The sequence below is a fragment of the Leptidea sinapis genome, chromosome Z, assembly GCF_905404315.1.
Source record: "Leptidea sinapis chromosome Z, ilLepSina1.1, whole genome shotgun sequence".
Lineage (NCBI taxonomy): Eukaryota > Metazoa > Arthropoda > Insecta > Lepidoptera > Pieridae > Leptidea > Leptidea sinapis.
Genome location: NC_066312.1, coordinates 14,990,941 through 15,018,913, shown reverse-complemented (window position 1 = coordinate 15,018,913; position 27,973 = coordinate 14,990,941). Strand labels below are relative to the sequence as shown.

Below are 27,973 nucleotides of genomic sequence, written 5' to 3'. Positions count from 1 at the left end.
GCCAATAAAAGTCGCCGGATTAGCCGGAACAAACAGACAGACAGACCAACAGACAAAAATTGTAAAAAATTTTATTTTGGTGTGTATGTATTCATAATATACATTTAGTAAAAACCGGTTATTTCAATATTACAAACAAACACTCCAATTTTATTTAAATATATAGATAATTCACACAATATTTTTATAAATTATAGCCTATATGTTATTCTGGTGTGTAAGCTATATTATTATATTAAGTTTCATCAAAATCCATTCAGTAGTGTTTGCGTTAAAGAAGTTCAAACATACATCCAGACATACAAACTTTCACATTTATAATATTAATAGGATATAATAGGACTATATCAACTCACTACATCGTTGGGCATAATGTAATTAGTACTTTGACTGCTTTTGCGTTAACTCAAGCTTAAACTTCCTTAACAAGAAATTTATACTTTCAGTTACTCTCCACTTAAGTGAGTTTATGAAGGTTTAAATTACCTTTGAATATAGTTTGCCGTAGATTTTGAATAGATATGTTTTAAAATGATATAGTATTACTACTACTCTAATGTCATTAAAAAAAATGTATGTTGCCTACGTAATTTAACATAACATTTTGATATGTGTATTGTAACAGTTAGGTACAAAAAGATAGCAGAAAAAAAAGTTTCTCTCCTCGTCATTCTTAACATTTATATGCATTTAGTAAAATGCTGTTATTTTGGTGTTACAAACAATCACCTTAATATAATTTAATTGTTTAGTAGTATTAATGTAATTTACTTCAACAAAACTGTCTTTTTAGGAAAACAAAATAACTTTACAGTGTTGGCAGGTTAAATTGATGTGGTATTTAGAAGTTTCATCCATTCATTCATTAGTCTTCGGGCACAATGTCGGGTTGGATTGCAGAAGTTGACTGGGTGAACATAAATTGCCAATGTAAGCCCCGCGTATAGAATATAGTTACAGTTACATAAAACATTATATCTCAGCCTTTTATATCTTATATTTCGAGATACACTACGTCATTAGTGCTTTTCTAATACACTACGGCACAGATAATATAACCTATAATATAGATAATATAGCTAGTAGCCCATGAGTTTTATTTAAATAAAACACTTCTTAAAGGATTAAAACGCTTGTAAGTTTAACTGTGTTTTTACATAAGTTTTTGCGTAAAAGTTTCATTTTTAGTTAATAATTATAGACATTTAAAAAGTGTTTTATTCCTTTTTAAGGAATAGGAGGATATACGATCTTACGGGTCATCTGGTGTTAAGTGATCACCGCCACCCATATTCTCTTGCAACACCAGAGGAATTACAAAAGCGCTGCCAGCCCTTATAAAAGTGTACGCGTTTTTTGAAGGTACCCATCTAGTATCATCCTGGAAACACCGCACCAAGGAAGCTCATTCTACAGCTTAATTAACATTCTTAAAATGTGTAACACTTGCGTTAATTAAAGAAAATATCATATAAAATCTACCAAGTACCATAATTTCCATTAAGATTTATGCACCATTTGCGCATGACAAGTGAACCATCTAGGCGGTTGGCATATCTACGCTAAAACTCACTATGCCGATGTTGCTATTGGTACGCTAGTAGATGCTCAGTAGGTATACTAAATATACTATGCTACTATGCTTTTAATTGGTAAAGTTCACAATATTGTCTCTCGGTCGCCTTGCAGTAGTACACCCAAAACTTTTAAATTAAATACATAAATTACTTAAATTTACCACGCTACGCTATTGAACAAAGTATTTTTATTTTCAACAAAACAAATTAAAAATGTAACATTTACAAAAAAAGATATCCTAATATTGTTAGCAATAAAATTAAAATAAAATAAAAAAAGAACGTATAAGGCTTAAAGTTTTCTTCACTACGGAATGTGATTCAATGTGGATAATTTAATTATTTCTACTTATTTTATATAGAAACATATCCATATTAAATTATTAAATCTTTCGTGGGACATTATTAACTATATTTATTTAACACAGCTTTACTCACGGTTTATCAGTGTAGGTACCGACTAGCTTCGAACCATTCGGAGATCCTTATCAGGGTGAGTGGAGTGGGTTCGCGATGACGTCCCAGCTCATATTTCATCATCTGCATCGGTCATATCCATATTGTTGCACAAATAAGTTTGCGTGACTATCTTTGTTTTCGAAAGCACACACATAATCTGTGTACCAACAAGTGACAAGTAACGTAACTTAGAGAACTGTTGAGGAGGCTATAACACAAAATCTATTCTAAATGAGAATTCCCCAAAAAAATATTCAGTATAGGTAATTCTCATGTTCCCTTGCAAATCTGCATACATTTATATTGATACTAGGTGTGCTCGCTACTTCGTTAGCGTGGACTTTAATCTACGCATCTTAATTTATGCTAAAATACAACATGGCCGTTTTCGTCAGTTCGCCCTGTATTTACACCATCGCTTTGGTATTTGTAAGTTGGGCTCTATTAACAAATATATTATTAATTTAATTACTTATAGCGTCTTATAATAGTAATAAGTAGCGTGTTATATTGTTTGCTATTGAGCCCAGGCTAGCGGTTATACGTATACAAACGATTATAGTGAAATGCAGAACTCTAAATATTTAATATACCATGATTTGCTTGTAATGCCTTATGCCTTAACTATAGTTAAACCTTAGCTGTATACATCCCATCATGAAATTGGAAAATCATCCATACACCTTGTACCCATAATCCTACCAGGACATGTAATCCCAATTTTTTAAGATATTCCGACGCAAGGTTGCAACTGGTGAAGGCAAAAGAGAATCTTCTCAATCATAAACAACAATTCTATCTATACTATTAATATTATAAAGCTGCAGTGTTTGTTTGTTTGTTTGTTTGTTTGTTTGTTTGAACGCGCTAATCTCTGGTACTACTGGTCCGATTTGAATGATTCTTTCAGTGTTGGGTAGTCCATTTATCGAGGAAGGCTATAGGCTATGTTTTTTTTTCAAAATTAGGGATCCGTAATAAAATTGCTATTTTGTAACACAAGGTGTAAAATCGAAAACCTATTTTTGCGTGCGCTGCAAAAACTATTGACAATATAACAAAATGATGTACAGGCTATAATATAGGCAATATTTTATGACTTATAAAACTATCGCGTGAATTATACTTTATATGGCAAAACAACGTTTGCCGGGTCAGCTAGTTATTAATATAAATAAATAAGATCAAAAATATATAACTTAATAATTATCTCTTTTAAATCATTCGAGCTCCTACCAATTATTTTATTTCGATTGCAATAGAATCATGCAGGTATTATTTATTTCTTTCCCATATTTTATTGAATGTGATGAAGATGAAACAATCTGGTCAACCATATTGGCGTATATACAAGTTCCAATACACACACATTGCTGGCACACCATGAACATATAAATAAATCCCAAACTACATAATTGAAGAGAAACGACATTGACTGAAACACACTCGATTCGTGAATTTTACGGTTTTTAATTCACCAAAAAGCACCATTACTAAAAATATTGAAATATGAATTCAATTTTTCCTCGCACAATATGAAATAACGTATCGGAATTTCGTGTATGTTATGACAACATTTAATAGCCGACCTGTCCAACTGAACATCAAACATTTCTTTTTATTTTGTTTTGCTTTGATTGCATATTTTACCGTATTTTTTTATGAATTGATAGAAAATATTTAAGATAAAGCTTTACGATTTCAGTTGAAGATTATTTTTATATGAACAAACGATAATGATTCTACATTGTCGCAACATGTCAATTGTAACTTTAACAAAGTTTTAATCGTTCATATTTTTGCTATTAAATCTGTATAACACCATTTTATTATAAAGTTTTAATTTAAAAAAATTGTTAATATAACAGAAATTTATGGACATCTAAAACCAATATACGTAATTATTGGAGTTGAATATGCTAACAAATATAAAGTAGATCCTGTAGATGTATAATTTGCACGTCATAAATATGGCAATATGCAAATAAAACATTGACTTTGGTGAAGCCACACATTTCAAAAGTTGAACAAACATACCATATGGCTTAGTGGTTAGAGTGCTGGGGCATATTCCTAGAGACATATGTTCGAATACTGCATCATTCATATATTTTGGTATACAAATCAAACATTTATTTTTAATCATTTCGTCACGTTTCACCTTATGACGTCTCGTAAACACGAAGTATTAGTATAGTATCTGAAAAAGGCACCTAAATTCAAGTTGCCTAATTCTGCCTATTCAATTTTCGGACTGTAAGTTCCTCGGGACTTTATGACCCTTGATCACTGACATCAAGTCATCACTCACGCTCTTGTCCTTTTCGAAGTAATTCTTTGATTATGGCTGTAATAATACTTTTGGTATTATGGTGGATCTTTAAAACAAAATGCTTAACTAGTAAATACTTTGTGATATTCCAAAAAAATAACATATCGCTGTGAGTGTAACCATTTCAACGACAGGCGCATGGTGTCGTTTCGAGGCCTATGCCGTGACTTACGGCCGTTCCCAATATACTATATACAGATAGAGATAAATTACTAACCTTCTACTGTCAGTAATTAGTCTATTCTATTCTTAGAATAGAATAGAATAATAAGGTGAGATACCGTCGATAATTTTATTGGGACAGCAAAGTCAACGATAGTTACGATTTTTATCTCAAATAAGAGATAGACTGAATATTAGTAACGGCTGTTAAACAATTACACCTCATGTGGTAATGGGGGTGCGGGCAGTAAAGGTAAACTGTTTATTTGGTAGATAGTGAAACTATGCAGGATATATAAGAGCACTTGCATGCGGTCGAATCAACGTCGCCAACCCCTTGAAGGTTAATCAATATTTGAATTTATAGAATGGCTAAGGTTTAATAATTTAACTAAAGTTATCTTAATTTGACACCCTGATGTTGTTGGTCCACTATACCATTTTTATCATACTTTAGCTACCATAAGCATCTTGTAATTCATGTGTCTACTGAACAACAGCTTGAGTGTTAAGTATTTCATTAGAGGAACACTAGTTACTAATCAGATTTCTTGGTTCTTTTGTAAGTACATTACAAAGATAACAACTAAGCTTTAAAAATGCAAAGTTTGTCGCGCCGCCACCCGTGACTCAGACTTAGGGCCAAATAAGGTTAGTGGTTCTTGGTTGGGCGCCAAAATCCATATCTGGCTTACTACACACTGAGATTTGCTATCAAAATTAAATCTTGTTGAACAATTACAATTATATCTATATATCTAACCATTGTTATTTGTCTAGAATTAGATTTTATTTTACGTATTTATTTATTATTATTTTCACTTTAATATTCAATACAAAGAACAATAGCAACAGACAGCTATATAAACGAAAAAATATAAATAATTGTAATAAATAATATTGTTTGAGAGAGAATAGAGTTGTTTAATTTATAATATATATTATTAATAAATTATTGTATTTGTAAGATGCGATTACTATTATGACAGTAATCACGACCATCATATTCACGAAGCATCCTTACACAAACAATGAATTCAAGCTCTAATGGTTGATGCATCCAATATACGATATTTTATATTTATACAGTTTATTCTTTATTGCTTTTTATGAAATAATTTATATTATTTAAACACGATACATATATTGGATGCAGCACTTTACAAACTAATTTGTTTTGTATATTACAGCCATTGTAAAATACTCTTTTGATTGAAAAGAGTGGCCGTTGAGTTTCTTGTATTTTCTTCTCACGAGCTTTACTTTTTCTGAACATGATAGGTTAGAATCAAAGTTAGTAATTCAAAAGAAATGTTTATAGTGAAGATTCAAAAGCGCTTAGCCTATGCCTAATTGTATAAAGTTTATTTGACTTTGTAAATATCCTATAAAATAGCAAAGAGAACGGTCAATGGAAGGTCAATTATTATCAAAGGTCCTCCACAGTGCGGTTTTCAAGGAGCATCTTCCACGTACTACAAAGCTGTGGAATGAGCTTCCTTGTGCGGCGGACGATACGACATGGGTACCTTCAAAAAAAGCGCGTACACCTTCCTTAAAGGCCGGCAACGCTGCTGTGATTCCTCTGGTGTTGCGGGAGATTGTGGGCGGCGGTGATCACTTAACAACAGGTACGCTCGTTTGTCCACCTATTCCATAAAAAAAAAGAGAAACGTGAAGCTTAAAACTACTAAATCCTACATATTTTTGATTTATTGGAGATTCGCGAGTTTATTATTTAAATTGTAAATGTGAATGAAGATTTGTGAGAAATTTAGTATTATTTTTAGTATTCGTTTGTATTATTAGTGGATATATAATTTTGTTGGATAACTTGCATAATACAAATTGATTGTCATAAAATTTCATATTAACAAAACATTGATTTAGAAATGCTCTATACATATAACGATTTTGTCCTGTGTTACATTTTATGAATATTTGTCATGAATAAGTATGAGCCTCTTCTGTTGCTGATATATAAGAAGTACTAAATTGAATGTTACTACGGAATTTAGCCTGTGGCCTTTAGAATATTATAATTCCATTTTTAAAACAAAAAGAGAGAACGGAGTAAACCTTTTGTGTTTTTTGAATTCGGCATCTTAATACTAAGAGCAAGCTAAGGCATACGCCTAGTGAGACAAATACTGTCGAAATTTCAGCTGTAATTTTAACTATTGCAATTTTTGAGATATGTCTCGCTGAGAGACGGACGGTCGGATGGGATATTAGACAATAATATTCAAAACTTTGTCTGTTTGTGTTGTTGCTAATGTTTAATCAATATTTTTTATAATAACACCGTAGAGCTGGAGTTTTTTGTATTTTATTAATACCCACCAAGTATTGTTCATTGGGATCACCTTACAGACCGAAGATTAAAATAGCACTGTCATAAGTTATCCAACGAATAGCGCTAAAAATTCAAATTATTTGGATGAATGTACCTCATTACTTACTGCCTTAGAATGGATATGAATTTTAAAAATTATATGAAATGAGGTCATACCATTCTAATTTTCGAACAAACTTTTTTTTATATTACTTATTAATTAATATTACCCATTTTCGCATTCTTTAATTTATAATATCGCCTTTTTAACATGATAGCAAGGGAACATCAAGGGATCCCTAATATATTGAAAGGAGGGTCTTAATGATTGGGCTCTCCTTCTTAAGGCCCTTGCAGGGCGAGTTAACCTGCGCAAAACTTCGTGAATCAATCAACGCGGTAAGTTTACCCGGCAATTTCTGTGCTTAGAATACTTGTACGCATGCGTTAAACATAGGGATGAGAAATTTCTATGTTTGTACGAGAAAAATGAAAGTAGAACCAGCTACCTGCTAGAGTCTTATTTAACTTTGTTTTGCTTTTCAATACTAATTTAGTTCTCATACATGAAATATATCAGATGTATAATCTTAATATATCGACAGTATTATTTTGCTATATGTAATGCAGTGATAGCATAGGCGATTAAAGGTACATTGTTGTAATAAACTACTTAATATGTACGAGTATTGTTAGGTTTACATGTAATCGTTGAGTATCGATAACAGAGGTCAGAAATTTCTAATTTATCGTAGAACGTCACTGTTTGACCAGGCCGATTCTCGCGGCACACTGAAATCTAAATGTTACTTTAGAGACTAGAACTAGAGAGTGTACATCTCATCTTACCCTCAGTAAGCGCGCGCAACTGGTACGAAATACACGTCCCTAATGCCTTCAATGCTGCGTCTTCGTAAACACGAACCCGGTAAGTGTAAATTCTAATTACTGACATAAATAATGATAAATAAAATGAATGGAATATCATATAAAGTTTGTAAATAATTTAGATAATTATCTTAATATTTTTCGGGCACTCTAAGGTCACGATCTCGAATGTTTACGTTTTACTTAAGTTGCGTGTAGAGGGTGTTATTTGGATTCCCGCGATAAAATAAGAGTATTAATTCTTTGTGTTACTGAATACTATCATTGTATTAACTTTTGGTGTCGAACATATTTTGCTTTGGTTTTTTTTGAAGTGGAGTAAAAACTAAAACAGTGTATATTAAAATTAAAATAGTGTATAGTGTATATGTACTAGCTGACTTGTTCTGTAGATAATAAAAAAAAATCTGTTTAATACGATTTTGCCAATAATATTTCAAAATATCACGAATTATTTCGTAAAAAATGCTCCCTGTTATTATAATGAAACTGTTCCACAGTAAAACTGTCAAACCGTGCGTCACTAAATTCTCTCATAGAAAATATGTCCATACAAAACAAATATTTAAAATAAAAATAATTATGGGTCCCAAATCGAAATAAAAACTGCACTCGATGAAGTAATCCCCATTAGAATCCGTTTATTAGTTTAGGAGTCCATCGCGGACAAACAATAATAAACACGTAATTTATATATATTAAGATATATATATTTAAATATTTATTAGAGATCGTGTTAAGGGACCTTCGTCTGATATTTTTCATAATTTCAGGGTTTTCAGGTTAAATTTATTGTTCTAAACTTTTCGATTGTTTCTTGGTAGACCTCAGTGAAATTGGCTGCTCTATTTCATTTGCCCCCGTGGCCAGAGCATACGACGCACAGATAACATAAGGTCATCAAACGTTTAAAATTTTATCAGTTAAAATATAAAAATGTTATGTCGTTATTTCTTAAAAAGTAATTTTTTCCAAAAATCTCTACACTTATTTCGAAATCATTATTTAATATATAAAAAGATACCGAAAAGTGAACTCAAAATGTGGAAATAATATTTAATAATTTGAAATGAAATTACAGTAAAATAGAACAATAATCCTTGCATTTTGTATCGAAATTTAAATTATATATTGATTTTTCGTTTTGATTTGTCACTTGGAGACAACCTCGCATGAAAGTTTTTTATTTAAACAAGTTGTATATCAGCCAGAGCCTGTTCCATTTCAATTATACAAATTATGTTATAGCGGACGCTTTTCCGATACAACGAAGTTAATTATTATCTCCAGTCAGTGAAATAACCTCACAATGCAGGTTTATACCTACGAGAGAATTAAAAGATACTCATCTATTTCGTTACATTTATCTTGCACATCTTGATTTCAGTATGATAGTAATGTGATTTAAAATAATTATTTTTGATTGCCTATGGACATCCGCCTCGAGCCAAATAAATCTAGGTTTAAAATACAGTTAATAAAATACCTTTTAAGCACCCTTCCTTAACCATTGTAAAAGTATTGAACTAAGTCTACAGAAATATGTAAATATCTAGATTTAAAGACACTCGTTCCTGCAGTCAAACTGTCAGAACAGTTTTGCAAGGTTTTGTCATCATTTGAATGTTATAATTTGATAAATAAATTTAAAAAATCAAATATGTATGATGACGACTATACAGGCATATTATCTATTTAAATTGAATAAAACTACCTTTTTTTGAGTGCTGCCAGTGCGGGTTATGAGGATACATTTAAATATTTTAGAATAAAATGTTCCGTTTGTCCTTTTTTGTACAAAGGAATGTACGCTGTCAACGCTTGTGCCAAATATTATAATGATCCGTGGAGTACTAAAAGGGTAGTAAGGGCAAAGCAAATAAATACATACACAAACTCACATTCGCGTTCATAATATTAGTCGCGAAAATAATAATTATCATATTTAATTTAAAGTCGTGGAGTTACACATTCAATTGAATATATAATAAGACCAATTGGTCTTATCAGACTCTACCACGTATTCATTAGCTAGTTAAGTTAAGCCTTTTCAATCTCTGCTATTCAATTCATAACTATGAATTCTAGAAAATGCAGTATTGAATATTGCGTTATAATCCAGACGCGTTATGATATGTGGGCGTTGCGATGCCGAAAGTTTCAAGACTGACAATTGTAATACAATTTAAAAGAAATAACAGTTTTTAAAAATGGAACACTCCTTGAGTAAGGTTACATTTTAGCAATTTTAATTTATCTGATTGTCATTCAATTTTACGTCGCATCGTTTTGAAAACTGTGTGGCGCTATTAGTTTAACCCAAGACAGTAACGGCCGTTCCCAATATACTATCAACAGATAGAGATAAATTTCTACCTTCTACTGTCAATAATCTGAAGATGTCTCAATATACCCCCGATAAGTCATTCTTATCGCCTTATATTGGGACGCGTGAATTGCAATTTCCATACAAACTTTATATCGCTGGTAAGCTATACGTCGTCCCATTGGCAGACAGCATTGTACGGATAAGGTGAGTTACCATCGATATGTTTATTGGGACAGAAAAGTCAACGATAGTTACGATTTTTATCTCAAGTAAGAGATATACTGAAAATTGGGAACGGCCGTAAGTATGCGCGACATGGCGATTTATGATTTCCGCTATGGCTTGAACTCAATTAACATTTAGTGAAGAAGGTCGAATTTTTAGTTAAGTTGATTCAGACGTAGACATTATGATCATTTGATGATGTTCGTGAAGTTTAGCCGGTCAATGCTGTTGACGTAACTAATATTGATACCATACATATACAACAAGTTTAAACTGAAAAAAAATATAACATGTCATCAAATTCGCCATGTATTAGGCATTGGTATATACGAGGCCTGAAACCTGAACCAGCTTCACCTGAAGCGTAACCAAAAATGACTGTGTGTAGAGTCGTACTGTAAAATGATAAACAAATATAACGGAGGACAGTCATTGGCTATATATAATATTGTCATTAGTGATGAAACCGGAGTATATTGCTGTGAACTTGTAAAATGCCAATCGGCGGTATGGACCTGTCCTTTTAATGATTTACCTTCAAAAAGTCGAAAAAATGATAAAAAAGGGTTGCTTTTGTTTCGGCAACTCAGTATATTACAAAATAGTATGCATCGAATACTAAAAACAGTTAAGTAATGTAAACTGGTATTTTAAGACGTGCTTTCCCAGCGATTTTTATAAACTCGAACTCGATAAATATAGGAACGTAGCAATCGCATTTGAACTCATTGGTCGAAATAAAAGTAAATTAAATTCGGGAAACTTCATTACTCGTTATTTTATACCCTTTTTAACCGACTTCAAAAAAAGAGAAGGTTCTCAATTCGATTGTATTTTTTTATGTTTCTTACCTTAACTTTTGACTGGGTGAACAGATTTTGATGATTATTATTTTATTTCAAAGCTGGTGCTTCCCATGTGGTCCCATTTGGTCCAGTTCTGACAATAAAATCCATGAGAAAACCATATACGTGGGATGTTTTTTTGTAAACTTTTTTTAGCTCTTTCAACACGCGGCCTCCACGATCTTTTATGGTTTTCGACAAAGAATATGTTAATATAAGGCCCTCTTTCACCACCTTCAATTAAACTATCAAGTAAGCTAATCACTGAGTAAAGTGAATAGTAACATAACATGCGAATTTCACGACCTTAAAGTAACACTAATCTTAAGATTAACTGTCCCGCAACTAACTTGCCGCATCTTCTGCCAATTAGCACGGTTACTTGACAGTTGCATTATACATATTATGTGCCTACTATTGTTATCAGTTGTTGTTTTATGCATCTTTCAACGAATTTCAGGGGTAGCATAAAAATAAATTATCATTTATTTATTTATTTAAAACATCACATTAGATATGGATTTATTCGATTTAATTGATCATCAATTGGACGAGTTAGATTATTCTTCCATAGAACAAATACCAAGTATGCGTATATTTAAATTCGAAGATATCACCATATTTCTATTTAATAATACCAAAATATCCCTATCGTGTAAAGTATACACTTCTCTCCCTTTTAATTTTATCCATAATAATGATATTCACACATTTACACGTTTATTGGTTACTTACCACTAAATAACAAAAACTGTATTATATTATTTCCAGATGCTTTCTAGTTTCAAAGGTAAACAAACATCTGGCGCTAAACAGTGAAATGAACGCTCAACATTCAACAAAATCATAAATTACAATTTGCAATGACGTTTGTCAAGTGATATTTGACGTAAAATTGAACGAATATGACGTGCGATAGATTCATTACTCACTTAACCAATCAGTAGTTACTCAAGACATAATTTTCGCTTGTGAAATTGGCAAAAGATACTCATAACATGTAGCTTCCAATTAACGTTAATTGAGAAGTTACTAATCACAGCTTTTCTTGGACATGGTGAACGAGGCCCTAAGTATCGAAAGTACATGGTAGCTATGGAGCTACCATGTACTTTTTTCCCATTTCGTGCAAGCACCCATTTCGTACAAGCAACCATTACAATTCTTTATTTAAACAACCCATTCCATTATTGAGATTTAATATTAAACTAAAAAAACCAGATGTAATAGCGGAATTCAAATTATAGTTTAGAGGCTCAATTTTTCTTATATTGCATATATGTAAATATTTATTTGATTATCATAATGATCCTGAGAAGTGATCAATAGAAAGTAAGGCTGAAATACTTAAAATATTGTTCTCTCCTTAATCCTACGTAGGCATAATTTTATTGCATTAAAAAATTTCGTTATATACGATATATACATATAAACGTGCTGATAGTATAACCGCAAACTATTAAATATAAAATTTCGTTTTTCAAAATAAAAAGCCGCTGTTTAAAAAACTACACGTTTTCAAACAACCCCCGTTTACAACGATCAAGAGTTCACGTTTATAGAAAGTTTTTTATCACGCTTCAGGTATCAAAAGGCGAGGCTTCACAACACTCTTCATATAAATTATAATACTTTGCTTTACTGTATTATACTTTACATTTACTGAATAACTCTCGTGTTAGTATTTCTTTACCAGTGGGATCCTTTGCACAGGCTCCTTTGCACAGGAAGCTGACTAGATTATGGGTACCACAACGGCGCCTATTTCTGCCGTGAAGCAGTAATGTGTAAGCATTACTGTGATTCGGTCTGAAGGGTGTCGTAGCTAGTGAAATTACTGGGCAAATGAGGCTTAACATCTTATGTCTCAAGGTGACGAGCGCAATTGTAGTGCCGCTCAGAATTTTTGGGTTTTTTGAGAATCCTGAGCGGCACTGCATTGTAATGAGCATGGCGTATCAATTACCATCAGCTGCACGTCCTGCTCGTCTCGTCCCTTATTATAATAATAAAAAAAAACTTAAGATCATTTGCGGGTTTACTAATATGTAAAATATAAAATTGAAAAGCTGTTATCAAGTGCCACTTGAACTGTTACGATTAATTAAATTTTTACTTACTTCCTAAACAGTGGAAAGACGTCCTCTGCTGGACAAATTCTTCCATGATGATCCGTCATGCGCATCCCTCATCCAACTCATTCTGCAGATTTTACCCAGATGGTTGTTCCATATCGTGGGAGGCCTACCAACACTGTCTTCTAGTACGGGGTGCCTCTCGAGAACCTTACTGCCTCAACGAACATCCGGGCATGTCGGTAACTTTGGTTCTCCTACGGATATCTTCATTTCTTATATACGGATATCTGATTCGATTTCGCAGTGAAACTCCGAGCATAGCCCCCTCCATTGCTCTCTCAGCAACCATGAGCTTTCTTATAAGTCCCATAGTTAGCGACCACGTCTGGAGGATATCGGAATTGAATTCCTTCTGCAGGATCTTACGCACAGGATTACTACCAGCAATTTTGGAGCTGTTTTAGGACCAAACTAATCTCGTACAGGCTGACGTCTGGAATATTTTCAGTGTAGTGTCGGCTTAATTTGGCTCTCATGTTCGGGCTCAGACGAAACGACTCTACCGTTACTGGTCTAAGCTTTGACTGCTGGCTCTACCCAATATCTTATATATTGCGATCTCGTGCGAGTATTTTAGAACCACTATTACACTCTATGGCCGCTTTTACACTGTGTAGCAGCATATATCGCGTCAAGTCAAGTCAAGGACTTGGAGATCGGTCTATTTAGCTGCGGAAGCATCGTCCGGGGACTAAAGGATCATTGGACCTCATACGTCCATAAATTCGTGGGTAGGATCCGAGATGTTCCGGTTCTTGTTCCGGCTATTTTTGTGCGTCTGGTCTTGAATAAATTAGACGCAGCCGTTTGAACAGCTTCCACATATCTGATATTATACTCGACGTAGGTCAACGCAGTTACCGAGGTGTATCACCGTATCTATTAAACAGCTTACCTGAGGACAACCGACTAGAAACCAGTAAAAGAAAATTTAAAACTAAACTTAAGATATATTTATTGTCAACACTGCCTTAAAATTTAAATTAGATTTTTATTATATTTTTATCAATATTTGTTAATTAAACTTGTATAAAATCAATGTTCTAATAAGCATTAATGTATTACAAGAGACTTGATCCTGTAGACAAACTGTCCAAACAGTTTTGCGGGACTATGTTAGCTTTTAAGATTCTTTCTGTAAATGATTAAACGTATAAATAAATAATAATAGATTCGAAGCAATTTTGCAATACGTGTTGAATGTTTACCGGGTTTTGGATCTGGAACGGTTAATTAAGGTAAACGTTGCAGGAACAATAAATACACTGGCATTATTCAATTGTTCGATGATGATAATTATATATTTATATTGCGGAATTGAAAAGATTAACGGAAGTGAATTGAACTCACTTGTTGTGGTTCCGTGCATATAAATCAATCACTATAGAGAGGATTGAGTCCATGCGTACAAAAGGGAAATATGCGTTAATACAAACAAGCAACATTATAGATCTGAAACTAAATTTTAAAAAGAATGGAAGGAAAAGATTTACTAATGATTGCTTTCCCTTATTTGAAACTAGCTGACCCGCAGACGTTGTTCTGTTCACAATAAAAAAAACTATTTCGGGTGGAATTTCGTAAAATCCGTTTTTAGCTGACCTCTTCTCGGCGTAAGGAATATTTCTACCAAATTTCAAGGCTGTACGCACTATACTTTCAGGGATATCTTGATGAGTCATAAGATGTGGTGTGGTGGAAATCTCTTATATATATCTGAAATTAATAATGGGAATATAAAATGACAATTTCACAGTGTACTATAATTTTATTATTCAAACCTGTGTTGGAATCAACATGTACGGCTTACCATACAATTTATTCACTTCTAATTTTACTTCTCATTTCTTATAATCAGACTTACCAACACAAATATTTACTTAAGCACAACAATGTAATAATGTTGGCTGTCGTTCTATCACGTAAACGTATTTTTGTGTAAATTGAATATCGATTCTATTGTACGCTTTATCTCTTTCAGCTCCTGAAGTTAATTGAGAAAAACAAATTAAATTTACAGCTTTTAATCTGAGTATATAACAAGTATATTATTATGGGATTAATCAATGACGTTCTATGTCATTGGGATTAACTTACCTTTTTAGATTCCCTGAAAATATTTAAGCTTACTTTTGGAATGGGTAAGTATTCGATGTAAAATTATGATCATAATTACAGCTTCTGTATATTTTGAAATTTAAAAAAAACATTGAGAGCAAAATTCAAAGAAATTGACTTCTTGACTGTTGCTTCTCAATATATTCATGATATGTATATGTTAATAGGCACATACGTGAATTTGCTAGAAACAGTCATAGACATAATTAATATCAACACCCAGAACAGACATAAACTTATAATGCCTACTACTCGGCTAAGTCGAGTTGGTAAGTCTTTTGTGAGGCAATGTATATGCTTTTACAACAAGATCCCAGGAAATGTTCAAAACAAAAGTTTTACGTTATTCAAAAGAATTGGTAAGAAACGTTTGTGCGGTAAAGGTTACTATAACATATATGACTTTCATAATAATAACACAGATTGGGAATGGAGCGACCGCCCTCAGGCTATTAAATAATAACTTTAATTGTTCAATATTACAATTTATAAAAATATTTTTTGATGAAAAATAAGCTCGCTGAGTCTGTTGCGCCCGTTCTTCTCAGGTCTGAGGCTTGAGGTTTTGGAATGGGTGGTAGTTTTTGAATTTCTATATGTAACATCCTATTTTGAATAAAAATATTTGAATTTGTATAATTAATAGTATTTGCAGTGTCGATGACTGTCGTGTATTTAATTTCAATATGTAAGATAATAAATCAATATTATCATGCTTTTAGGTGTGACATGCCATATTTTTTTTAAATTTTGGTTTTTTATTTTTATTTCTTATCTCAACATGTTCCATATTTTACTTCAGGATCGACACCAAAATAATTGTTTATTAAGTATTACCATAAGTACAAATTTATTCGAAATTTAAACAAAGTAGTTGTGGTAATTAAGTTTCTATTGGTGTCTCCTACAGAAACTAAATACTACAGTAGAACAGCTATGTCTTCGAATTGAGTATTAAGCTATCAGTGAAGTCGTCTCTTCTATACTAAGATTTAAAGTGATGGCTATAATGTCAGTATTTTTCCCAAAAGTATGGCGGTGCCGACTTCGGCGCAAAGTTACCTTCATGATGCGGTTTACAGTTTCCCGTTGATGATGACTCTCAGGGCAAACCTAGCAGTCGAAAGATGCGATACATGCACTATCGCCGAAACTGACTTGTCGATTTGCCTTCTTAAGCAAATATACAAAATAAAAACCTTTTCATCATCTTTGTACCAGGCACCCATAAATACGATAATTTCTTAAATTTGGGGTCGTACTGAAGTGGCCAAGCAAAGGGCATAAATTGCCTTAAAAAGAAGGTCGCTCCGAGAAGACCGCGAATATTTCAGGAATGTTGTTGGTTCTTGCAAAGATAAGGTAACCCTGTAAGCTAGATGTACTCTATTATAGAGTTTATTTGCTGCTTTTTTGTATAATACGATGTAATACATTCTCTTTTAACCGAAACTGACGATTACAACATTATCGAGCGTAGTTCGTCCTTCAAGTCAATAGATAATCTAAACGGAAACCCTTTGATCCAGCGACAAATCTTAAGCAGGAGGGTGTTTGTCCTCCCAATCGACCCAATAGTTCACAATCCTCACTCTACATAACGAATTCGTTGATTCTTTAGTTATTGAAAAAGAAAATATGTGCGTCTCGAGACGTTCGACAGAAGTGATAACTTACGCTAATATAAGTTGAACTATTTAATACTAGCTGACCTGGCAATAAATCTTTTATTGATTATAAAATATATTTTATTCTCAGTTACAATTCTTGAATATGTACATTAGAATTTTGCGTATGTACACTATTCAAAAAACTGATATTAAACTGTTTAAATTGCAGGGTTTAATCATTAGTATATTCAGGATAAATTATTAGTCTCACATCGTAATTTAAACATTATATTCGAACAAACACTCACATTCACTCACACCACTCACATTCACTCACACTACTCACATTCACTCACACCACACAACCTACTCACCGTTTCAGTTACTCAATATGGATACGATTTCTTCTTTTCTTTCTATTTAATTTTATCTTGTAAGTTTTTCTAGTATTTTTCGTTTTTGTCTTAAACTACTTTGTCACATACCTATTGTACTGTTAATAGTATTCCTTTTTTATTGGCGTATCTATTCTGTATTATTTTTAATATACTCTTTTCATTTTGTTAGCTTTAAGGAATCATAAAAAAAATCATTATTTAATTATATAAAAGTGACAATTGGTTAGAGTGAGAGAGGACGAGACTGTTACGTTAAGAAACGGCTTACCCTCCCATAAGAAGTTATCACTTCAAAAATTTAATAAACAGAAATGGATACATAACTTCAAAAGTAAAAATATATGTATTCACTATTACTTAGAGGCGTCAGAAAAACGAAGATATTTATAAAAAAGTAAAAATAAAATATAATATTTTCTTTGAGTGACGCGAAACACACATACACATTTAAAGAAAACACTTATAAAGGATTAAAAAATAGAAATGTAACTTTTACGCAAAAATCGAATGCAAAAACACAGTTACAATTACACGCGTTTTAATCCTATAAAAGTGTTTTATTTAAAATAAATAAAATGGCCATTAAAATGGAAATCTTTTTAAATTATGTGTTTTATTGATCTAGCGCTCATTTATCAATACTGTTTTTTGAACAATACAGCTGGAAAGCAGCTGATTCCTACCTTATATAAAAAATTAAATTTATAGAACTGAAGATATATTTATATCAATATATTATAAACCTAAACTTAACTATCGATATTAATATAATAGTACCTACCCATTTCGTTTATTACATTTTATAAGATTGTTGCAGACTTGTACAACATGCGCGGAGTAAACTTGAAAGAGCTATTTGCTTTTGTATTCGTGGTAAACCTGAGCAGGTATTGTATGTTTAGTGTGTTTGAATAACAGTTTCCTTTACTCAGTGAGGCGGAAGATTTATGTTGGATTACAGCTTGTTATGCTACGAAGTTAGTTGTATTTTTTGAAAATACATACACGTACCAGTGAAAACATATTATTTTATGTAGTATCTACTTATTTGAATTATTTTAGCAGACCATTACTTTTTAATGATGGCGAATGAAATCCGTGCATTTACTTATCTATTTTTATGGAAAAGGAGGACAAACGAGCGTACGGGTCACCTGGTGTTAAGTGATCACAGCCGCCCACATCTTCTTGCAACACCAGAGGAATCACAGGAGCGAGCATTTATATTGCTATTTTGTATTTAATTTTATATTTTATCCCTTAATATATAATATTATATTAATTTCTTTGATATACCAGCTATTTAAGAGCCAAATGGTATGGCCCGTTGCAATGGCTAGCATCCTGATGGTTTGACCTTAGTGTCTTGAGCACGAAGAAGGACGCTGATGTAAGAAGCGTCTTGTGTCGTCACTCTGTCTCATTCTCATATCCATTTGGTATCGAGTCACTTGGAGAGAACAATGTACAAACTACTATCTAGGCATCTCAATAGATACTAGAAACTCAAGCGCTGGCAGCTATACTCGGCTAACGGATCAGCTTAGCAATGCAATGCGGAAATGCTGTCAGTATTGTAGGTACATTTTAGGCAAGGATTAAGATGCATATGCTCCATATGCCACGATATTTCATACTCTCTTATTCTAAGTACTGTAATTGACCCACCGCGACCGGATGGAGAATTGTAGAGACCTCTTCTTTTACTCGACATCGCTTTGTAATGGCTGTTCCTAAGTCTGTCACTAAATTTGCTTCTCTTTCTTACATTTTTCTTCTGCTACTCGTATACCAAGCCGTCATTACCATACGTAAGCGTATTAACACGTTACTGTGAAAAGCCAGACATTTTGTGCCGTAAATGATTATTCTAAATTATATTCTTCACTTCTTATTTTTCTTTTTCAGGAGTTTCTCTACCAATGACAATACAAATACTTACTGAAACTACAACCATCTAGGACAAACACGTTCTTTAAAATTTTATAAGCAATTAAACGCTACAGTGAATGTTAAGCCAATGAGTGTGCGTGTCGTTTATCGGAATAGGTATATTATAATAGGGATTCAAGTATGAAATTGCTGTTGTGGTTTCCTGGCTAGTTTGAATTAAAATAAAATCCTCCTTTTTGCGATATTTCATAGTAAAATTTATATTCCAAGTATAGTAAGAACGTTCAAGATTAAAAAACAAACAATTGGATTGTTTAACTTTCAATTGTTCTTTCATTCGGCCTAAAATAAAGATGGAGACGCTGGAAATAAGAGCAATGTTCAAAACGAGTTCCGGCGTATATCTAACGTAACACAACAGCTCTCAATATAGTGTTGCTGTGTTTGAAGAGGATATATCACATCATGAATAATTGATTGCTAATGAATGCAATGTACGTTTGGATGAGAGGTTTTTATTTGAGGAAACTGTGACTAGAACAGTGAATCTACAGAAAATTAGCTATTCGCATTACAATCTACTATTATTTGTTATTATTAAAGTGCTAAGAGCAGTTATACTCTTGTTTTATCTGAGGCAACGTGACTTCTATTAACAAGCGGTATTGTTATCGAATCGAACGATATCTCAAGTTCAAATAACAAGCGGGTTTTCTTTGGTACGTAAAACCAATTTATGCAACAAAGTATTTTAAACAACGATTTCGCGAACCATTTTATTTGTCGGATTCTGAATATAACCTGAATACTATCTAAGCTTACAAAAGTATAGATTCATTCGCGTAGATTTTCTTTAAAATTTTATTTAAATTTTAAAGAATAATTACTGGTCATTGCTACTACATCATGGGCAAACTCAGCTGCTCCTGCGTAACTATTTGCAAAACGTGCCAAACTATGTGTAAATATACACAAGAGCGAACCCTCACAGGCTTCTCGTTCAAACATTACAAGCTGAATGAGCACCTAAACAAAATAAGTCTCAGCAAATTCAGCCTGCGAAGATTCTGCTGTAAAGCAACTAGATATTAAAGTGCTTCAACCGCAAGTTTTTTTTAAACTTTTTTCATTATTTTAATTGCATTGAAAAGTACGAACGTTGCAAATATTTTTGAATAAAAATATTCGGTAAATAGCGATAGCGGCTCAGATAACAGCAAATTACTTTTTAACTAAATTTCAGTCCCATCTCTTATAACGTAGTATTTACATCCTCTTTGTTTTGAATTTGTCTCAATGAAGTCCTACGTTTAAAGAAAATCATTGACTAAACTAATAACAAAAACATCATACAATGAAGTTTTCAATTAACGCAGCCTCATCTTCTTACTATGTACTTTCTAATTTTCTGATTTTCTAATATGTTGGAATTTATTTCTTATGAATACGATAAGTAGCGGGTACAGCTAACTTTTTATTATTATAGGCTCAATACGGCTGGTTGTTACAAGGAATATATATTAACAGCAGCACAAGCGGCAGGAAGTACTACTCCCTTTTTTTTAAAATAAGGACAAAGATTACATAGTTATACCATTATTAAATTTATCACTTAACAGTTATCATATGTAGCCCATCCTTAAACATGTAAGCTATTTTCATCAAGATCGGGCAAGCTTTTTTTGAGTTATAGACAGACAATAATTTCAAAAATCGTAGAATAGGTCAGTCAGTCATAACTAGTTTATTTATAACAAAAAATATATAATTACAGACAGTGGCTAGATTATATAGTAGTATAATAGTTGGTTCTTTCCATCGGGTGCAATATAATTCACAATCTCCAATCAACGTAAACAATTCTTTAAATCTCTAGAGTGATTTAATTAAAATTTTGATGTGGATCCTAGCTACGAGGACAAACTTTTTCCCCGATTTTATCAACATTTTTGTCTCCGTCGACTGAACCAAATTTAAAAGCGTATTCACATCAAAGCAATCGTGATTTGTCAGTTTCCAATTACCCCCTTTCCTAAAAGTCATATTTCAAATAAGGATTATAGTTTTTATAGGGTAAATAATAAGATATTCTGAAGTTGATACTATATCATGTTGATGATCTATGTTCGCAATTCATTTATTAGCTTTTTGACATAGTTATAGACCCTGTTGACGGTAGGGAACACTAAAATATCATTGGATAAGCGACTCTCAATTTATCACCGCAACGACCCTTTCCATAAATCTGTCCTACTTTAGCTTAGCTTCTCTGCCTGAGAATAGTAAATTACTATATTAATGTCTTATGAATGTCTGTATAGTGACTAGTCAATCTCAATTGACTTATCGTGCACCTTCAAAAGACTATTGTTAACGTTCTCGGAATGACATAGGTACAATTATAAAGGTATATAATATTAAACATACATACTAATATTATGAATGTAAATTTGCTAGTTACGCTTTCTTGCCTAAGCCACTGAACCGATTTTGATGAAATTCAGTACAGTAGAGACAGACTAGGGCTTGGAAAAAGACATAGGCTTGGAGGTGTTGAAATAGGAGATGTATGGTTGGTCATTATCGAAGATGACACCATGAAATTTGTATTTAGGCACAAGATAAGAAAATGTAATTGTTCTAGCGGTTTTGAAATTATGGCGACATATGACGGTTTGAAAAAGGGGAAGAAAGTTCGAATGGAGGTCCAAACAGTCACGATGCCTAGCTATTCGATTTTGATTATGTTTAGTACAAAGACAGAACGCCTAAAAGTTACAGGAGTACTTAAAGAAAAATAAATGTTTTTACTGTAGGAAACTATATATAGCTCACGAATATCAAACCCGCAAAAATAAAATAATATCGTTCATAAAAATGTATTACAATAAGTAATTTATAGTTAACCGGAGCAGTTTTTATGTGAATTATATGCAAAGTATGCTAAATAATTGTTTAAAAAAAAGTAAACAGGCTAAACAGCAAAAAATTCTCTTTGGTATTCGAAATTTTCCTAATATTAGATAAATCGGTTAAAGATAATGGTTGAAATTTAAAATTAACATCAATTCCTTATCGACGATGAAAATTATATAAATTAACAAAAATATTTTTTTGCAAATTGAAAAATAGATTTATTTTATCAAATTAATGTATTGTCACTGGGCCTTGATAAATCTACGAAGTTTGAACGAAATCTAGCCGTTAAAAGGGGGTCAAATCGCGCCCAAATGAGTCGGTTACAAACAAATCTACGTACAGGTGAAGCTAATAAAAAGCGAGTCAATCAAAAATGCTGCCCCAGACCCCAGACATACTACCTGACCCAGCAAACATTGTATTGCCATATAAAGTAATAAAATAAATTAAATAATAATAAATTTTGGGGTATAAAAAATAGATGACGACCGATTCGCAGGCCTACCAAATAATATATTATAAATTATCATACAAATAATAACATATTTATAAATGTAGATAAAGTTTATGATACTTCAATAATGTATGTATTTTTAATAATGTATCATAAAAAAAACTAAATAATTTATCGAAAAAAAAATGCAAACGGATGCAAAATAGATGTTGTTCGATTCTCATACCTACCCAATATGCACACAAAATTCATCATGAGAATCGGTAAAGTCGTTTCGGAAAACACCGCGACACGAGAATTTTATATATATTAGATATCTCATCCTTAATATCATTTGATAGAGAATATAGCTATAACAATAAGTAGTATTATAATTACCGTCTGTTTATGAAATTACTGAGAGGCTTCTTCTACTCAATCGTGCGGTCTTGAAATGAAGTCAGCGTGATTTTATTAGAAATGTTTGTTATTTTATGGGAAACAAAAAAATGTAGCCATACCTTTATTTTGAATATGAAATATGAAATGCATAAAATGTTATTATGCATGGTTCAGCCAAAACGACAAAAGTTAAAGTTTGCAGAGTAAAAAAAGGCGCTTTAACTAACTTAGAATTTTATTTTGATTCGATAACAAGGGGTTCGCTCGATTCGGAATTTCACCTAGAAAAATATAATCGAAAGTATATATATTAGCACGTAAAAAATGCAACAGTTATTAATAATTAATTAAGATGAAAAAAGGATAGCATTTTGTAATCGTCAATAACTTTAAACTCCTAATACTTAATTTCCTCAACTTTCTCTCTTTTCAAAATATCCTTAAAGAGGAGGAAATTTCCAAATAAAAAGCAATTGCTCCCGGAACTCTATTTATTATAAATTTAATTGAACGCCGTAAATAAAATTCCACGCGGCCGTTACGCCATGAGCGCAGTACCGCTTAGAGCAATAAATATTAATTTAAATTTGAATAAGGTATCATGCAGACACTTTAAAGAATAAATTTAATTCAAATTTTAATTGAATTTTATTCTAGTTGCGTGATCGCGTCGCTTGTGTCAAACTAAGCACACAAAAGCACTCACTGACCAACTACAGGCAGTTGTCGCGAGTGGATTTACAGCCCGGTTATTAGATACGGCCGTTAATATATTATTTTAATTTAGCATTACCATTAAACCCAACAGCATTGAACCCCTAGTGCGTAATTACGTCGAATGAAGTAAAAGTTTTTCGACAATCTAATTTGAATCCTATATTCTTACACTGAACGTTGATTTTCCACAAATGTATCCATATTTTTAACACTGGGTGGTTAGATATTTTGGCGATTCGTTTGTAGCAATATATTTGGTGCTATGTTTATGAGGTTCATGGTGTCCCGATATATTTGACTACTTTGGATGACAATTTAGTCACTTTCAGTGATGTGGTGACGATGGGTGTTGCCATGTTTTTCAATACGTACGTGTAATAAAGGGTGACGCTCTTTGAAAGGGTGATCTTTTTGACGTTGACTCTACTATGACTTTCCTTAAATTATTAGATTATCTGACCTATAAATGTTCGTCTGTAAGATAATAGCATACTTTCCAACTTAAAAACATATATTTACAAAATTTCATGGTAAGTTGATGTTCGTGACGATATTATTCAAATAGTATTATTCACTTAGATGAAGGATTGGTCTCCGCTGCGCTCCAACTAGATACCGCACTACCTAGGAACAATGGCTTTTTTATTACAGCAACTTTATATTGTAGTGTGTATTGGCTATTTGTAAAGATGCATGTGTGCGAGGAATCTTTCAAATTTTTTAACTTATATACCCTTCATATTATTTTACATTGAAATTAATAAAATATGAAATACTTACTGATGATATGTGATCCCAGTGTCTTTCTTAGTATTTTTTTAAATGTTTTACTACCCGGCTTTTAGTTTAAATTATTAGCAAAGTTTAAAAGAATATATTGCATGTCAACGTAACACATTGTTCGAGACTGGCTCGAGTATGAGTATAAGTTGACGCACTTTGCGACCACGCCTACGATATCTAGTTCAAGCGTAGCGGAGACCAATCCTTAATCTAAGAGTATTCATTTTTGTTTGCAGATCGTCCTCCACGTCAGACAGGGAAGATTCCAAAATTATTACCAAGAAGTAAGTAATATTTTATTATTGAATATTCGAAGATGTCCTGTTTCAGAAACTATAAATCAATTTAAAAATAATTTATGTTTTTTTTTACAATAATAAAGATATATTCTTGATAATGTTATGTATATATATAGGCATATAAGTGAATTTTCTAGAAACTGTCATAACTATAATGTTATAATGCCTACTACTCGGCTAAGTCGAGTTATTAAGTCTTTTATGGGGCGATGTAAATGCTTTTCCAATACGATTCCAGAAAATGTTTGTGTCGTAAATTCTCTTTATTACGATATTTCACCAAATTCATTAATTATTTATTACGATGACTTCTTAACTAAATAAATATTTCACAATAACAATGCAGTATTAAAAATAATTACTTACTTACACCGAAAAAAGATACTCAAACCTTTTTTGGTACGCGTGATATAGTGTCCGATAAAAAAAAAGAAAGCCCGCTGAGTTTGTTGCGCCCATTCTTCTCAGGTCTGAGGCATTCATTTTGGATTGGGTGGTAGTTTTTTGACTTTCAATAAGTGATGTCACATCCTATTTTGAATAAAAATATTTGAATTTGAATTTGATACCAGTGACTGTCACCATACTACGCGATTAGTGTATGGCCACACGTTTATTTGTAGCCATATAACTTTTGCCGTATTTACGACTTTAAATCTAGTTATATCTGTACGACCAAGCCTTGCTCGGATTTTTAAGAATGTACAAAACTTGAACAAAAAAACTAATAGGAACATCTGGATTCAAACCGGGGTATTCTGCTTTCCGAATCACCCAATGTCTCATCTGACCTATTATAGTCTTGAATATAGTGGCGAAATTTACCTTTGTATTCTAATGTTAATGTAGCAGTTTCTCATTAAAACACGGATAAAACTACATTTTTTAAAATTTAAACCTAGCTTCTTTACATATAGATCGATTTCTCGCCCCCGAAATCCCCTGTATACTAAATTTCACTAAAATCGTTGGAGCCGTTTCCGAAATTCAGATTATATATATACAAGAATTGCTCGTTTGAAGATATAAAATATACCAATTTTTCATCAATGACATCGAAGTCTAATTTCGCATCACATTCTAAATTCACATTGTTCAATTTGACTCGTACAAACCGGGCCTTAAAAAAACAGACAGATAACACATGGATACTAAAGACCACCGTCTCTTTCCTTTCTAAATTCCATAAGTCCATTGAAAGCAACAGTAACCACTTTATTCGGATACTTTAGACCGTGTATCACATAAGCCGTTTTAGCAACTACGCACAGACTGGCTTTATAAGAGTATTTGGAAGTAAATATCCGAGGTTCTTACTGAGCATTACATTCAAGTCAGCCTCGAGAATTGCTTCTTAAGCCTTTAGTCCAGTAAAATATCCTCAAGTCTGTGTTATGACAGATATGTCTCAATTTTATTTTCTGTGCGACATAAATACAAAATCTCATTTTTTAAATTTGAATCTTTATGGTTAGTGAAAACTGGTTTACGTTATTTTTTCGTTTTGTCACTCGAAAGAGATTCAACCATAACATAATATTTTCAGTACCAAAAATATTAGTCCAAATTAAAAAAAAATATATTTTCTTTTAGCTGTTGGTTAATGGGTATGAATACATTGAGTGGACTTTAAAATAATAAAATAAAAAAAATACGGGTTGCACTCCGGGAGTGCTGCTTGTGAAAACTTAAACATTAACGTTGTGCATTTTATAATATTTTGAAATGTTTGATGAATAATTTTGCACAAACTGCTTTATTTATAAGTGTAAAAGTGTAAAAAGTACTTGCATTTGTGTAGTTAAATACAATATTCATTTATTGCGCTATTGTACACAAAATGAAAATTTTTATTACATAAAAAATTTGACACTTCAGAACTATTACAATTGTTTTACATTAAAAAGTGCCTCTCTCAGAAAAATAAACTTTCATCCATTACAAACTGTTGTTTAAACTTTGTTTAAACTGAAGTTTTCACTTCAAAAATTTAATAACTTACGAAATCAATTAAACTTTACATAATTTTTTATTATATTAAATTAAATTAAGTACGAAACTAAAACAAAACAAAACTAGATATTAATGTCGGATATTGCCTCCTCTTGAATCATCGCATAAATGCTTTGAAGATGTTTTTGATGTTGGTTCCGCTAGTTTCACCGGTTCGAAGATGTATGTTTGGAGCGAACTCTCCTATTCCTAGGCTGTGCAAGATGGTAAACACATTTAGCGATTACATCGATATTAATTTCACGTCTTCTGTCCATACAGTTCGTAAATTATTTGTATGTAAGTTTAGTGAATAAAATGTAGTCCTAATAATTATATTTCTTAGTCTTTTATAATATATATAATAATCTTATATAATAATAATTTAATACCAAATCAATTAATCTAATATTTCTTTGTGAAAATTATTAAAGCATTTACATTAAGTACATTATATTTAGTCTGTATTATAAATATATAAGGCATCAATGTAAACAAATTTTGGTATTTCTAAATAAATAAATAAATGTCAGTTTGAAACATCTCGTCCGAAACAGTCAGCACAGCAAATTCTTCAAGAGTTACTTTTAAAGAGCATTACTTAACGGCGTATGAGACACATTGAGGTGTAAAGCTACATCACGTTGCGTTCTGCATTGAAACCAAACCGCCCGCCGCCGCTAAATATTCACAGAAATTTGCTTTAAAAAATGAAAATAACTAGCAAATGTTTGGCGTTTGCAGCCAGTATTTAATAAATAAGCCCACTATATAATATAATAATAATAATAATAATATTGACGTACTTATTACACAAATTATCTTGCCCCAAGTTAAGCATATATAGCCTGTGTTATGTGTTACAAGACAATGATATATTTAATACAATATACTTACTTAAACATACATAAATTCATATAAACATACACATAAACATACATAAATACCTTTAAACATCCATGACTCGGAAACAAACATCCATATTCATCATATAAATGCTTGCACCTACCGGGATTCGAACCCGGGACCTCTAGCATAGTAGGTAGGATCGCTAACCACTCGGCTATACAGGTCGTCATAGTACTATATAGTTTGCCATGTTAAATTTTTTGCCCACTA

General features: G+C 32.2%; 1 protein-coding gene across 1 annotated transcript in view; it reads left to right on the top strand.

Annotated features, from left to right (window-relative positions):
• The first annotated feature begins 7,686 nt into the window (after window positions 1-7,686).
• The window catches only part of LOC126979197 (dipeptidase 1-like), a 44,050-nt gene continuing 23,763 nt past the window's right edge, over window positions 7,687-27,973 (top strand). Inside the window, exons 1-2 of the mRNA XM_050828440.1 lie at window positions 7,687-7,793; window positions 24,800-24,847. Of these exons, the coding sequence (XP_050684397.1) occupies window positions 7,757-7,793; window positions 24,800-24,847 (85 nt within the window). The 5' untranslated portion in view covers window positions 7,687-7,756. The remainder of the gene's footprint in view (window positions 7,794-24,799; window positions 24,848-27,973) is intronic.